Below are 15,116 nucleotides of genomic sequence, written 5' to 3' on the forward strand. Positions count from 1 at the left end.
TTTATTGCAACAGATGCTGACTTTGCACTGCCCCCAGATATGGTTGTCCGTTGAATGTTCACACAACCACGTGCTGTCAAGATAATAGAAGAGCATAGGCTATATAATTATTCACAGAAGACGGAAGCTGCGTTTTCACAGTGAGAAGATGTTTGTTTTTTAACATATTTATTATTAGTTTAAACATGTAATAACAAAGCACACAACACAGTTTAGAGCAGACGTTTTAATAGTCACATGAATTTAAAATAATTTTCAAAAATACTTTCTTTTACATTTTATTTTTCAGGTAATTTCAGTGCAAAGTCAGCATCTGTTGCAATAAAATTTGTCAAAATGTCAATTTTTGAACTTGATTTTCTCCATAATTCCACAGTAGATATGGACATATGGGGCATCATTGGAAACATTAGGACCTGTAGTATGTGGATCAGGTGAGAAAGTCAACGTACAACCATATTTGGGCATTTGGGGGCAGTGCAAAGGCACTACATATACATACATATATATATATGCCGATATATATGTCTTAACATGAATCCAACATATTAGGAGTTATAAATCAGCCTATTAGTGAAAACAAAAACATTATTGATAGGCTAAGTGGCCTATAGGTAAGGTAGTCACTAAGGTAGCCATTCACAGATACAGTTCATCCATGTATGTTTAACATCAAAACATGATTTATAAAATTGTGCCAACAAGTATTATTTTAACAGCTTAGTATTCTATTCACTAAAGACAGTGTGTAGTGCCCGGTTAGCTCAGTTGGTAGAGCAGGCACACATATATTTAGAGGTTTATTCCTCAATGCAGAAGGTCCAGGGTTTGAGTCCGACCTGTGATGGTATACCTGCATGTCTTCCCCCCTCATGTCTGAGCTGTCCTATCATTAAAGGCGGAAATGCCAATAAAAAGTCTTTAGGCCCCCCCCACATGTTATTGTAGGCCCAGTTTAATATGCAACTTCCTTTTATAAAATATATGTAGTAGGGGGTCCCTGCTCTGTCTCTGTCTTAGTTGAAGACCCCTGCTTTAAACAAACAGGCCCTGGGTAAACTGTCAGCCCACTGCTTACCCTCTGGTCCTTCCTGCTCATCCCCCCCCCCTCCTTTCCCTCCTGGGCCTGTGCTGCAGTTAGAGGATGGAGGATCCAGATGGCCGGGTACCAGCAGCAGAAGGGGCACCCTCGGGGGGGCATGAAGGCCTGACAACAGGGAGCCATATGACCTGGGCCAGACAGCTCTTTAGCACAAAATTAGCCTGGGATGAACACACATCATACACAATTACATGCTGCTAATACCATCAAAGAGGCGTCCGCTGTGGCCTTTGCAGCTTAACTGGCCTAATATGTCAAAGTCTTTCAGGCAAGATGAAGCTTCTATAACTTATTTCCATACTTACAAATACATACATACTTACAAATACATACAAAACGTTTTATTGCCACAATAAGTACACTTGTGGAATTTGCCTTGGTGAAAGGTGCATATATAACAAACAAACATATTAAACATTACAGTAATATGAAATAAGCAATAAATGCAGAAAAACATACATACATACAAAGTAACTGTTGCCTACATAAAATCATAAAAGCAAGAGTTATCACTAATGCAATGGCTATGAGAATATAATGATCTGACTTCTGTTTTTCTTGCAGTTTGACTTGCAAACAGAACAAAAGATGAACATCAAATTGTCTGCAGTAGATGTTAGCTTCTCAGACAATGTAGAAGGCTGCAGATAAAGTGTTAGAGGACTGACATAAAATAGATAGATAGATAGATAGATAGATAGATAGATAGATAGATAGATAGATAGATAGATAGATAGATAGATGGACTTTATTCATCTCAAATTGGGAAATGACTGTGTTATGTTCCAAAAATGCTGCGTCATGCTTACTAATCAGTGACCATGTTTGTAAACACAGAGGAGGTCCCTTTGATCTCTGCTAACGACCTGTCACCTGTGTCAGACTGCAGCCATTAACGGACACTGAGAGCGACCTGTGAAAGAAAGGCTCGGACAGCCTAAACTATAGGTGGCGTAAGTGAAATGACCTCATTTTCAACACCGCAAGTCCTTTGGGAACGTGATGATATAAAATTTATGTGGAAAAATAAAAAAAATGTGGGCATATCAGCGATTCAAAAAAGTGGTTCACTGTGCCTTTGCGTGGAAATGTCAAGGATGTTTAACATGGGCAGCAAATGGAGGAAGATTTGGAACTGTTGTCATTTGGAAGCTCACCGAGCCAAATGTATAAGTCCTATTGCTTATCGAGCACATTGGCTGAAAATAGACAAGCATATCTACGTTTTGATGTATATATGTTGTATGACAAGGAAAGATTGTGGGTGTGAGAGCAAGTTATAGAGAAGGGACTAAGATGATTTTTTTTAAGGCTCCGTGCTCTAGTGATGACTTCACCCACTGTAAGTCACGCAATACACACCCATTATAAACTTTCTGAAAGGAACACTAAACTTAAACTTCAGTTTCACAAAAACGGTTGCTGACATAGAGCCTAATAGCTGAAGTTACTGTGAATGGTTTAAAGTTTGATTGGTGTTTGTAGGGGAAAGTATGAAGTAGGAGTAGCATTTTGAAGTAAAAAAGGATTTGAAGCCTGCTCTCATTGACTTCAATTTAATTTAATTGCGTCCCATCATGTGCCTAAACAGCTGAACATTTTGATATTTGAATGTTTTTTTGTAGCTGAACGTATGCAGAAGTTAGAGATGACCAAAGAAAGTTGAAGAATGAAGAATCGGATAACAATACTGTGAATGCTGCTGAATCAGCATTCACACAAATATGAAATGACCAGAGCGCAAGCAGCATCATATTGTAATGTGTGAGGTAATGAGATAGTGTTCTCACACACAGCTGTAAATTGTGTACAGTTTTATGGAATGTATGTTTTTTTGTATCAGTCCCCCATAATCAGGGGTTGTGGGTCTGGTGTCCCTCAGAGTTCATGTGTTTGTTGTGTCAGAGGTGCCAAGTCCTCGTCCCAAGACTGTACCACCCACACAACCCAAACACATCTACCCTGTATCTCCCTGCTGTCTGAAATGTTTTCTGATTTGTTTGACATTGTCTATGTGATGGTTTGTCTGAAAAATGCTTTCTGATACAGTGCTGCTTTGTGTTACACACATAATTGAACTGTTTATGATTCAATTGACCCAGAGGTGGATTAAATTAAATATTGTATTACTATTCGAGAGAAGAGGAGGTTTGAAAGTACTGAGATTCAAATCAGGAGTGACTGTCCAGTGTGCACCACAAGAGGCCGCTACTGATTCAAATATGACAGACACAAGGGTCATAGACAGGTATATTTATATGTACATGTTTGTTATTTATTACACACTCTGTGCTGATATATAAGAATTCTACTGGAAGGTGGAACATGCTTTTAATCTGTATGGGGATACTGATACTATAGTATAACACATTTGCTCATTTCAGTTGTATTTGTGTGATTGTAATCAGCTGGTAAACCTGGAATGTATTAGCTGTTGTTTCCTGACACCTACCTACTCCTGATGATGGGATTAAAGAAAACCCGACAGATTGAAAAAGCTCTGTCCTTTTTAATATAAACTCTGCTCTTATATGTCCCTAATATTAGGGGCTCTCACTGTTACTGTTGTCCATAGGGAGTTGGGTTGGGAACCGGAGGGTTACTGGTTCAAGTCCCCGTACGGAGTGTGGACTGGTAGCTAAAGAGATGCCAGTTCACCTCCTGGGCACTGTCGAGGTGCCCTTTAGCAAGGCACCGAACCCCCCCCCCCAACAGCTCAGGGCACCTGTTCAGCAGTCGCAGCCCACTCACTCTGACCTATCTCCATTAGTGCACGTAAAGGCCTGCATGTAGTGTAGCGTGAAGAAATTGTAATTTCCCCTTATTATTAAGACAAATATGGTATGGGGACCTGAATGTAATGTATTTTATGTACTGGGCAAAATTCAAAGTATGTGAAATAGTCCAAAATATAATCTAAATCACTTGCATCCAACCTTGCATATTGCATGTATGATCAAGAATGCCACATTGTAATTATGTATAAAGAAGCAACATAACACACTTGGTTGCTCTTGAAACATTTGATGACATCTGGTCACAGTTCAGTCTGTAACAAGAGAATAAAAAAATCAATGTCCACCGACGTGGATGGAGTTTGCATTTATTATATAGTATGCAGTTGAAAGCTTTGGAAAAAGCCAGTACGTTTTATTTCCAAAATATTTTACTTGGAATTTGTTTTTAAATTGTCCTTTAATATTAGACTAAAAACTAAAATAGATGACCAAGCGAGTAACATATATTTTTATTATTACAAATTTTATATTTGGTCAAGTCAAGTGGATTTCTTCTTTTTTGGAGTGAAAAGTTTATTGAACGGTGTCTCCAAGGACCTGGAGTTATACGTCTGTCTTTAAGGGAGTAAAAACTCTGTGATATGCTTCTTTAGTGTCACTTTGTTAAATGATTAGTTTATTCTGTGATCACTAATCCGCCACTACTCCAGTAGTTTGGACCTTTGACATGTTGCATCACTACTGTTATATTACTGCTTATATTGTAAAAAAAAAACAAAAAAAAACTGAAGCACATTCTACTGGATTGTAAGTAAATATGTGCCAGAACTCATCCGGTGGTAATGCTACAACACCTACAATAGTCCCCCTCACCATTTTTTATTTTTCATCCCACCAGTGTGATGGCACATTTCCTCTGTGCTCATATAGTGCTCATATTCTCCAGAGCTGAGGCTGTGTAATGCGTTGTGACAGCTGCTAAAGCTGTGGTTGGTGGCCTGCGAGTGCTCCAGCTGTGTTAAGAGTTAAAATAGACCCGCAGCTGCATGCTGGCATTAAATGGTGGAGCGGCCCCATTTAACCAGTGCCCATGTAAACCACACACACACTTTCCACATACTTGAAATTCAGTGTCTCTCCCCTCGTTTCATGTTCTCATTAAACCTTGTGTTGCAGCCCTACGTGGCCTTATGGACACTGCAAGGATTGGGCATTCCAGCTTGGAATCGTTTCAAAAATTCAGATTCCAATGGAATTGTTTTTTTTTTTTATTAGAAGCGATTGGAATCGTTTGAAAAAAATTGTTTCCGAATACAATCATCGGTTCCAAACTTAACTTGTGCAAGTTTCCATAGCGCCACAGTACTGCCAGGGCTTGTTGTGTTGCAGCCACAGAGCACAGTAAGTTATCTTACGTTGAAAAAGCCCGGTAAAACTGTCAATCACCATTGAATCAAAATAAAATGTTCCTCTTATTTGTGAAATAAGCACGATGTGACCCGTTTCAACTCAACCACTTAAAGAATCAGAATCGAGAATCAATAAGATCCCGAACAGAAAGGAAGAATCGGAATTGGAATTGTTAAGAATTGTTAAAATCAAAACGATGCCCAACCCACAGAGCAGGGATATCTCACTGCACTCCACAATGTGTCTGTCTTTTTGTGTCTTTGATTGAATGTATCCAGTATGAAAACACAGAACTTAGAAATAGGATCTACCTGGCTCAGGTGGATTGTTCTTACAGTAGCCTGGATCCTGCGGTGCAGACGCGTTCAGTGTAGTCCATCCATGTGGTCCATGTGCCGGGGGCAGCTGTTCCTAAAAGCTCCCCACACGGATTTGAACTGCTTTTTATTTGGAGGTTTTGGTTCAGTTTCAGACCTGGGTGGAACGCTGCACTGAAATAGGAAAGGAGCAGGTACACAAGAAGACCTGTGGCTTTTAACAAGTGGTGATGTATCATTAAGCACAGTTATAAATATATATTTAGCCTATATATCCCTGCTTAGCAAAAAGAAATGTAGGCCTATGAAGGAAACGTGCTCAAAACAGCTGGATTTGTAAAGACTTGAATTACCTAAAAGGGTCAGTCCCATTAGCAATCCTAATGTCTGCCTAACCCTAATTCTAACCTTAAATCTAAAATTCTCCACTTTAGAGAATTTACTCAACCTTCTATTCTTGTGAGGACATGTCTAAATGCTGTAGTAGCTGTAATCCGCATTGTTTCCAATATATGAAATGTATTGATTTGAATAACCACTGTTGTGAGTGCAGCGCTGCTTCCCTGTGTGCCAAACATTACCCATGCTGTCCAGCGTGGGGGGGACGGGGGGGGGTTACAGACTGCAGCTGTGGCCTTCACGATGCCTTCATGGATCGCTCGTAAACTCCTGCTTCAAAAGTTAGAACTCTCAGATGCGATTGTTTGACTTGTTCTATAAGCAGAAAATTGTGAAAGACATTTTATTTCATTCCTTTTCATGGATAATTGTTGGATGTGACAACCAAATAAGGTGAGAGTATGAAAAACTTTTTTTGTAGCCTATTTAGATAGATAGATAGATAAATACTTTATTGATCCCCAAGTGGAAATTCGAGGTCTCAGTAGCTTACAGACATCACACACAACATACACATACATCACCAACAGGATGATAAAATAACAAATCCACATGAATAATATGGACAATAAAAGAAAAGATACTAAATAAAAAATCCACATGAATGTACTGAGGGATGTATAAGCATGAGAGGCCTGCAGTGACAGGACAGGGACTGACCCTGGGATTCAGTCTGCATGGTAAGGTGCTCTATGAGAGGGGGTGTCATGGTGGTAGTGCAAATAAGTCCAATAGTGTAAGGATAAAGTCTAGAGACCAGCATTAAAGCATAACTCTCGTCAAAATGCAACCTAGGGTCTTTTTGTGAATGTCCCAGAGTCAAACTTTCATTTAAAAGCATAATTAGGACAGAATCGCCACTTTTAAGATTTACCGTATTCTCGTTTTTGGGTCAAATGGCCTTTTGAATGGGAGTGTTAGGGATACTACTATGATAGCATCAAAATCACTATTCACTATTAACACTAAGAAAGGCTCGACACAACATGAGACTTTGCTCCAAGTATCACCAGGGGCTCTACACATGAACTCAGCACTGAGAACATTGTTTGTGTTCACAGAGTTTACTATAAAGAAAGGTTTTAACAACTCACTGATAAAGTTTTAAAAATTACAGCATTAAATATGGGCATTATAAGGGAATAAAGTAGACAGTAGGATAGACACAAATCAACACTCAATATTATTTATAGTAACTTATTCACAACAATGTGTAAAGTTGTCACGGTCCGCTGACCGTGACCCTGGCCTTCCCTTCCCTTATAGTGTGTGTGTCTGAATGTACATTTTGTGTTTTTTCCTTTTGGTGTGCTTGGTGTGTTTTGGTTTGGCCTCCCTCTGTGTTTTGCCTCTCCCTCATGCTCTAGAAGTCACAGGTGGGCGTGGTCATGGGAGCTTCCACCACTCAGCACTCCTGTTCCTGATCATCTATCAACTCCCCATATAAGCCAGGCCAACCTTCCAATCTCAGCCGGATCGTTGAATCAACCAGTATGATAACACGCCAGCCAACCTAGTAACCGTCACTTTTGAGAATTACCTTTTGCTAACCTGTCTTTGTCCTGTCTCACCTCAGCCAACCACCTCGCCCTGTGCCGGAAACCTGACCAACCTACCTGCACCGCTAGACCCAGACTTCTGGAGCCCAGACCCCATTCCCTCTCTCTTACTCATCCTACCACCTGCCTTCTGGACCACATTCTGTCTTTTCTGTTCAATAAAATCACCTTTTATTGCAACTACCTGTGGTCTGCGTCTGAGTTCTGGTCACCGGTCCTGACAAAAGTATAGGCATTCAACAGAACTGGTATGGCACAGCTACTTAATGCTGCAGCAACTAGGTAGATGACAACAGACCGTACATCTGTCATGTAGCCTAATGGATGTGTTCATACATTTATATCCTAAAAGACGCAAACCACTTCATTCCAATTCAGAGTAAATTACAGAGGTTCTAAGATAGGGAATTATATCCCTCCCAGCCTACAGAAACTTTATACTGTACCATTCCAAAAAATCTGTGAAAAATGATTCACTGTATCAGTAGCCTAACGTGTAGCTTGTTTTTTGTGATTGCTTTTTTGTTGAATTATTTTATTTTATGCCAAGCCACTTCAGGGTTTTCTGGTTTTCCTTTGCATGTCTTCTTTACTTAATTTTTTGCATGTGTAACACTGTTTTTTTTTACACGTGGTAAATCAAATCAAATAAAAAAAAACAAATAATCCAAAAGTAGCTGTTCATTTATCCAGACTTCATTGCATCTTCTGTCGCCATGTGATTCAACTCTTAGCTAAACACTGGCAGCAGCTGTTCTCTCTAAGGGACAATATGTTTCCTATGAATAAGTGAATATGAGATTAGAGATACGGCCATTACTGTAATAATGTACAGGTTCCCAATATTAACATCTAGGCTAATGATAAACTATGCTCTCTGTCACCTAAATGCAACACATCTGTTGATAAAGCATCATTCCATGTTTGTATTAATTGGGCTATATATCAATAGGTTATACAGTTTTGTCAGGGAGAATTGGCAAAAGAAAATATGTTTCATTTGCACCCAAATCTGCTTGAGATTTCTGGGAACAAACTAGAGCAGTTGATATTAGGCTTCTTTTTTATTGAATTTGGTCAGGAAACAATCATCTCCCTTAGTGTGATATTACTTTTTGTGAAATTAAGTTTATATATATATATATCCTATTCATTTCCCCCGTCACATTGACAGAAACAATGAGCTTATATTTGAAATCATTTAAGAGTCTTTACCCTTTGTCATTCATGTTGGACGTTAATATCTAGATATCAACATTCCCGAACGCACCTGAACGCAACATATGACCGAGCACTCAGCAGAGAGAGGGAGCGAGGGATTGGGATCGAGAGAGGGAAGGAGGGAGAGAGAAGCTAAACAGGTGGTCTGAAAACACACAGAGAACAATGTCGTCCGGCGGGGAGAAGCGGAAAGACCGTCAGTCCTCGCTTCTGTAAAGGAATACCGGCACAGCTGCGGAGCCGAACAAACAAAAAACCCCATGCTCCTTTTTTATTTCCACGCGGATTCCTCCTCCTCCTCTTCTCGGGTTTACTCCGAATCTGGGCAAGATCTCGGATACTGAACCATGAAAGTCACGGTGTGTTTTGGCAGGACCCGGGTGGTGGTGCCGTGCGGGGATGGAAATATTAAAGTCCACACACTCATCCAGCAGGCTGTCATGAGATATAAGAAGGCTATCGCCAAGGTACGTGAAGTGGCCGCTACTTTGTTTTCTTGCGGCTTTTGTTTTCCTGGAAACAATATTGTGACGTCCCGGGGGGCTCTGCACGCGCACTCAATATGGCGCTAACTTAAAATAAATGCAAAGAAGAGCGAACGGGTTGCCTGTTTCTGTTGTCTTATGCTCGGGGTGCACGGTTTGTTCAGCTCACGGGCACACATATTCTGCATGCGCGTGCTATTCGCCGTGTGTTGCTGCTTTCAAAGAAAGGCGCACCGCCATTGTGGTTCTTGTATTTGTAAAGCCACAGAACTTCCTCTGGGATTCCAACTGTAGACTGTGGTTTTGTTGCAGCCTAGAAGCAGAACATTGGAGTTTTAACACATGTATGCACAAAGCACGACTTAGTAACCCAGTTGTAAGACCTCAGTTCATGCCTCTGAAAGTTGCCAGCAGACATTAGCCTACTAGCAAGTTAGCCAGCAGGCTGCAAAAGTAGGACTGCAGTCTGAGGCTTCGGTTCAGCGCAATATAATTAGCAACAGGAAAGTCCCATCAGCTTAGTCTATACTCTGTGTTAAAGTGTCCATTACGAAAAACGTCAAAAGTTCCCCTTTGTTCGACTTGTTATGAGCTCATTACGATGGCAGAGATAGGAGGGTTAGCTAGAGTATGCAAGTAATGGCACATACGTTCAGGTTAATCAATGATGCTTCAAATGCAACATGGGGAAGAGCAAGAACAAAGGCCTATCTGATAAGTTCTGTTGCATTATAGTTTTAGACTAAATGCAGAATTTGCCTAGAAGAAGCTGCCTGCAGCTGCATGGCTGTCTGAGCAGACACCAGGCCCTACAGGATAGGGAGGGAAACTGCAGTGCCAAGCTCCAGCTGACTGGTGGAGGCATGGACCTGACACACAAATCTTGGAGATAAAGGTGAATCTAAAATAACTTGTAGCACGATGTCAGGGTAGCAGCAGATAACCTCTGAACCAGCTCTGTGCTTTATGGGCCATGTTCTCTGGCTAGATCAGATAAGATGGAACAAGGGATACAGGAGCATTATAAACACTTTTCCTTGATCCTAGAAATTGTTCTTTCCACCATAATGCAATGGAACTCACCCATTTTTGGCATCAACATCACTATCTTTTGCTCGAATTCATTCAAAAGTACAACTCTGTTCATCTCTTCTGTAGTCTATGTGTAATTATTTGGCCGACCGACTATAATCTTCAGTTTACATAATTTGTATTCACATTTGGAATTAAGTGATTACTGTAAAAATGTCAGGTTAGATGGTAATTAGTCTATATATTCACAAAGTTCCACTTCCGGGATTTTCGGCTTCCTCTGTGTTGGCGTTCTAACCTCTGGTGGATTTGTGAGGACTATGGTTAACTGCTCCTCAGATCTCTGCAGGGTAAATCCAGACAGCTAGCTAGACTATCTGTCCAATCTGAGTTTTCTCTCGCACGACTAAAACTACTTTTGAACGTCCACATGTTCCACCAAAACAAGTTCCTTCCTGAGACTATTTAGCAGAGGCACCGTGGCTCCGTCCGGAGCTTAGCGCCGCCCAAGATGATTGTGATTGGTTTAAAGAAATGCCAATAAACCAGAGCACGTTTTTCTCCCATCCAGGAATGCTGTGGACTAGCCAGACCTTCCTCTGCAGCGCTGTGGAGGAAGGTCTGGCAATGCGAGACTAGATGGTAATTTAATTATTTTTGGTTTATTGTCCAGCCTTCATTTAAGGTACAATTTCAAAACAGCTTGTCAAGATTCCTAAATAATTAACACTTTGCCCTTCCATTTGCTAACTTTAAGGCAGTCTCTTTTTGTTGCAGTGATAGTGACCTAGAAGTCATCTGTATCCTCCTGCTTTGAATAATTCAGTGTGAGCAGACAGAGGAGCGCAGGAGAATATCTCTGTGTAGCTGAGGCAGGTGAAGAGCTGCTAGTGAACCCTGCTAAACTACTCCCTCCACCGTGCTTGTATAGAGAAGATACTAACTCTTCTTTGACTTAACGCAAACTGGGATTTTATTGGCCTAATCTTGACAGAAAGGAACAATAATTTAGTTTGTCCTCAGATTTAGGGAAAAAAAGTGTCCGATTGTGTAGCTTTCTGAGAGAAGTCAATAAGTTTCCCTTGAAAGAATTGAAAGTGGCTGACTATGAGAATTTGATATTGTATCACAATATCAGTATATTTCTTTATTGCCCAGTTCTTCATAGGGTTTTGTAAATTAACTCTTTGTTGTTACCAGTTGAAGTCAGTGTTGCATCTGGCTAGAAGCTCAGATCACTGTCGTATCTGTTTTTGAGACAGTTTAGGAAAGGGCAGCTGTGCTGCTGTTAAAATGCAGAGGGTGGCTTGATCCTGTGTCCTGTGAAAACGAGGCCACACATTCAATTCTCTCTCCTTCAAAGCTTTGATCTAAAATGCTAAAAATAAAACCGCTCCTCATGAAGTTGTCACCCACAACAAAACATACTGCCTCAAAATACAAAAACCCTTGTCATTTCATCACCTCAGATGTGCGTTTATGGCTCCAGTCCCACCCTGCCTACATTTCATCTGACCGAGGCATTTTCATGTCTCATGTCTAGCGGGTGTCTCCGAAAGTCTTTTGGTCACAGATGTTGTTGAAGATCACAGCTTTTTTTGGTTAGCCCGCCTTAATAAGAGGCCCCAATTTAAGTTTGTTTTAGTGTTTGTATGAACCTTCTTGTTAACTTCCCCTGTCATTAGAGAGGAATGCTTCCTGCAGAAAACCAAAAAACGGTCCACTTCTGAGGGCCTTAAGCCATCTCCTAACTGGAATTAGAAAGATGAGGAAACTAGTATGACTGTACAGACGCTGTTTGTACAACACTGTCGCATAGAAATCTTACTGGACTTGAGAGAAGGAACAGTTTTGCCAGCTTCAAAGTCTGTGAATGTCTTGAAAAGTCAAATGGTGTCTGATTATCCTCTACTGCTCTTTTTCCACCCACAGATCATAGGGTAGATCCTCACCAGTTTGACTAAGTGTGGCAAACGTTTAAAATGACACCCTTGACTAGAAAACCGTCTGGTGGTTTAACGCTCCAAACCCACAAATGACACATAAACATAGGCATGTCAGAAGAACCATGAGATTTCTAACGCTCCGAACCCTCCAAGGGGATATCAGGTGTCTGGATTGTTGTGTCCACACAACGGCACACTGCAGATTTCCATTCTCAGCTTCACACTGCTGGAGTTTCCTCCAGAGGAGTTGGCTGTTGTGTACATACCATTGAGGCAGACAGATTTAACTTGACTTTGACCTGTTGCAGGTAATGGAAGCAGTATCTGCTGTTGGTCTGTATAAGTAGGTTTTCGTCCAAAACATATAGTTTTTAAATAGGATTGGGCATCGAGAACTGGTTCCAGCTTGGAACCTTTTCACAAATTACGATTCCAATGGAATCGATTTTTTTTTTTATTTTTTTTTATGGAATCGTTTGGAAAATTGGGTTTTCAAATCCGATCATCGGTTCAAATTTAACTTGCAAGTTTTTTTTTATTTTTTTTAATTTTTTTTAAAGATTATATTTTGGGCTTTTTTATGGCCCTTAATTGACAAGATAGCTTGAACACAGGAAAGGGGGAGAGAGAGGAGGGACGACGTGCAGCGAAGGACCATGGGTCAGATTCGAACCCGGGCCACTGCCAAGGAGTCAGCCTACATGGGGCGCACACTCTACTGGGTGAGCTAGAGGTCGCCCCAACACGTGCAAGTTTTGGTTTCCGTAGCGACCACCGTACTTCCAGGCACTGTGTTGCAGCCATGGAGCACAGTAAGCGGTGCTCTAAAGTGTGGCTTTATTTTACGTTGAAAAAGCTCGGTAACACTGTATATCACCTTGGAATCACAATAAAATGTTCCTCTTATCTGTCAAATAAGCAGGTGACCTGTTTCAACTCCAACCCTCAAAGAATCAGAATCGGAATTGGAATCATACTTGTTAAACTCAAAACGATGCCCAACAATAGTTTTAATAGGATTATGTTGTGATTTTTTTACTTCAAATTATGCGTTCAGATGAACTCATTAGCGCTGCACAACTCATGTTTGCTTTCATTATTGAGCCTGAGATGCTGTCTTCAAATTGTTTGTCACGGACCAAGAGTGGAAACGCCAAACGTATTCAATCTACAATTGCATCAAAGAAAGGAAAGCATTTAATTCTCACATTTGAGAAGTGGAAACCTGCATACTCATCAACGCTAACTTTTGGTGATGTTGAAATCGAAAGTTTCAAGATGATGAGATGCCCCCCAGAACAAGAATGTTTGTTTGAAAAATGTCCTCTGGTTAATAGGGTGTTATAGCAAACCAGAGGGAAATGATTACATTTTTGAGTTGGTGGTACATTCAGTGGCAGATGTGAAGAGAAAATTCTTTACCTAACCTATTCACAGGTTAGGTAAAAAAAACAACTAATAATCCAAAGATAACCTTAATGTGGATTGAGCTCAAAACCATCACATTTGAGCAGTACTGTTGTGGTCTGACTCCAATCTGTCAGCCTGTTTTTGATCTTGTCCTGATGTGATGTTCCTATGTGCTGCAGTGTGCTCAAGATATCATTCAATCCATTGCACAAATTAGTACAAGTTATTAATTAGTGTGCAGGAGCCTTTGATGGAGGACGGGGCCTGGAGATCAGCAGTCCTGCATGCTGTGAGAGTTAACTGCTGCTGTTACAGTCATACAGATTAACATGTTCGCCACCAGAAATGTGCCACGTCTTCAAAGGAAAAGCTCCCAATCTTCAAGTTGGCCCCATTTTGTTCGAAAGAGCGACATTATTGGATCATCATTTGCGATCCCCTAAAACGGAGACATTTGGAAACACTGCTGCCCCCGTTTTGGTTTAAAATCTCCGGGGTTGCTTTGTCGTCTGGATGGACACAACTGGAGACCTTTGGAAACAACAACGCACGCACGTCCATCAGTCTTATCTGTTAGGTAGCTTCCAGACCTTTCAGTAACAGTTCCACCTCGTCCTCGCTCCAAGCTAATAAATCCCTGCTCTTTTTGCCGTTGTTGTTCTTTCACCAAAGTATTTTCTGTATTATCATCTTCTACATCCCTGAGTTTCAACCGCAGAGTAACGTCAGACACTGCTTTCTGTTTACACCGGCACCTACATGCCCAGTGTATGTGAATGGTCAAGTGATATGCGTTGTCAGACGTGTTAATATGGACGGAGATTAGTTCTGGTTTGTTTGTCTGAGTCAGCCTTAACTCAAACCTCATTGGTCTACTTACCCAGTCTTTGTTCCAATCTGTAGTTTGTTTGAAGTGAATCTGTTTATCCCAGTTGCCAAGAAACGATATTGCCGCCCATTTTGATGGATGCGTGGTAAAGAGAGAACCATGTGCAACAATTGTCACACCTGAAGCTTGCATGGTTTTCTCTACTTCTACAGTGATGTACAGTTATCTCTCCTGTTTACTTGCTAACAATGCAATATAACAATGCAAGTGTTAAAATGCCTATTATGTCATCTGAACAGTAGTTATATTATTCCATCCATGGGGCATGCTCATACCATGCATATTTTATTTAAACGCAGGAATGTTTATTTAGTTTAGATATGTATTGTCCAAGGTTAGGTGTGGGCGAGTGATCTCAGTGAAATGAACCAAGATCAAAGGTTAGTTCTGGACAGATTTCTCATTTGATTGGAGCTTAAGAAACTCCTAATGTGATTGTACTGTTAGTGTAGGTGCAGTAGATCTACCCCATGTTGGGTCGAAAGCTCAAACCATTTTACAGTTCATCTGTTTGATCCTCATGTCACCAGGCTGTACCAGCCAGGGGTTCCTGCTTCCAAAACGGGCACAGTGCAGGATTAAAAGCTTCACTGATGATCCCCGGGCCG

General features: G+C 40.8%; 1 protein-coding gene across 7 annotated transcripts in view; it reads left to right on the forward strand.

Annotated features, from left to right (window-relative positions):
* Nucleotides 1–8,819: 8,819 nt before the first annotated feature.
* Nucleotides 8,820–15,116, forward strand: part of pard3ab (par-3 family cell polarity regulator alpha, b) — a 315,562-nt gene continuing 309,265 nt past the window's right edge. For all 7 annotated transcript variants that reach the window (XM_078265135.1, XM_078265139.1, XM_078265136.1 and 4 more), the window contains exon 1: nucleotides 8,820–9,213. In XM_078265135.1, coding sequence (XP_078121261.1) covers nucleotides 9,094–9,213 — 120 coding nt within the window. In that variant the 5' untranslated portion in view covers nucleotides 8,820–9,093. The remainder of the gene's footprint in view (nucleotides 9,214–15,116) is intronic.

The sequence above is a fragment of the Sander vitreus genome, chromosome 12 (genome assembly GCF_031162955.1).
Source record: "Sander vitreus isolate 19-12246 chromosome 12, sanVit1, whole genome shotgun sequence".
Taxonomy (NCBI): domain Eukaryota; kingdom Metazoa; phylum Chordata; class Actinopteri; order Perciformes; family Percidae; genus Sander; species Sander vitreus.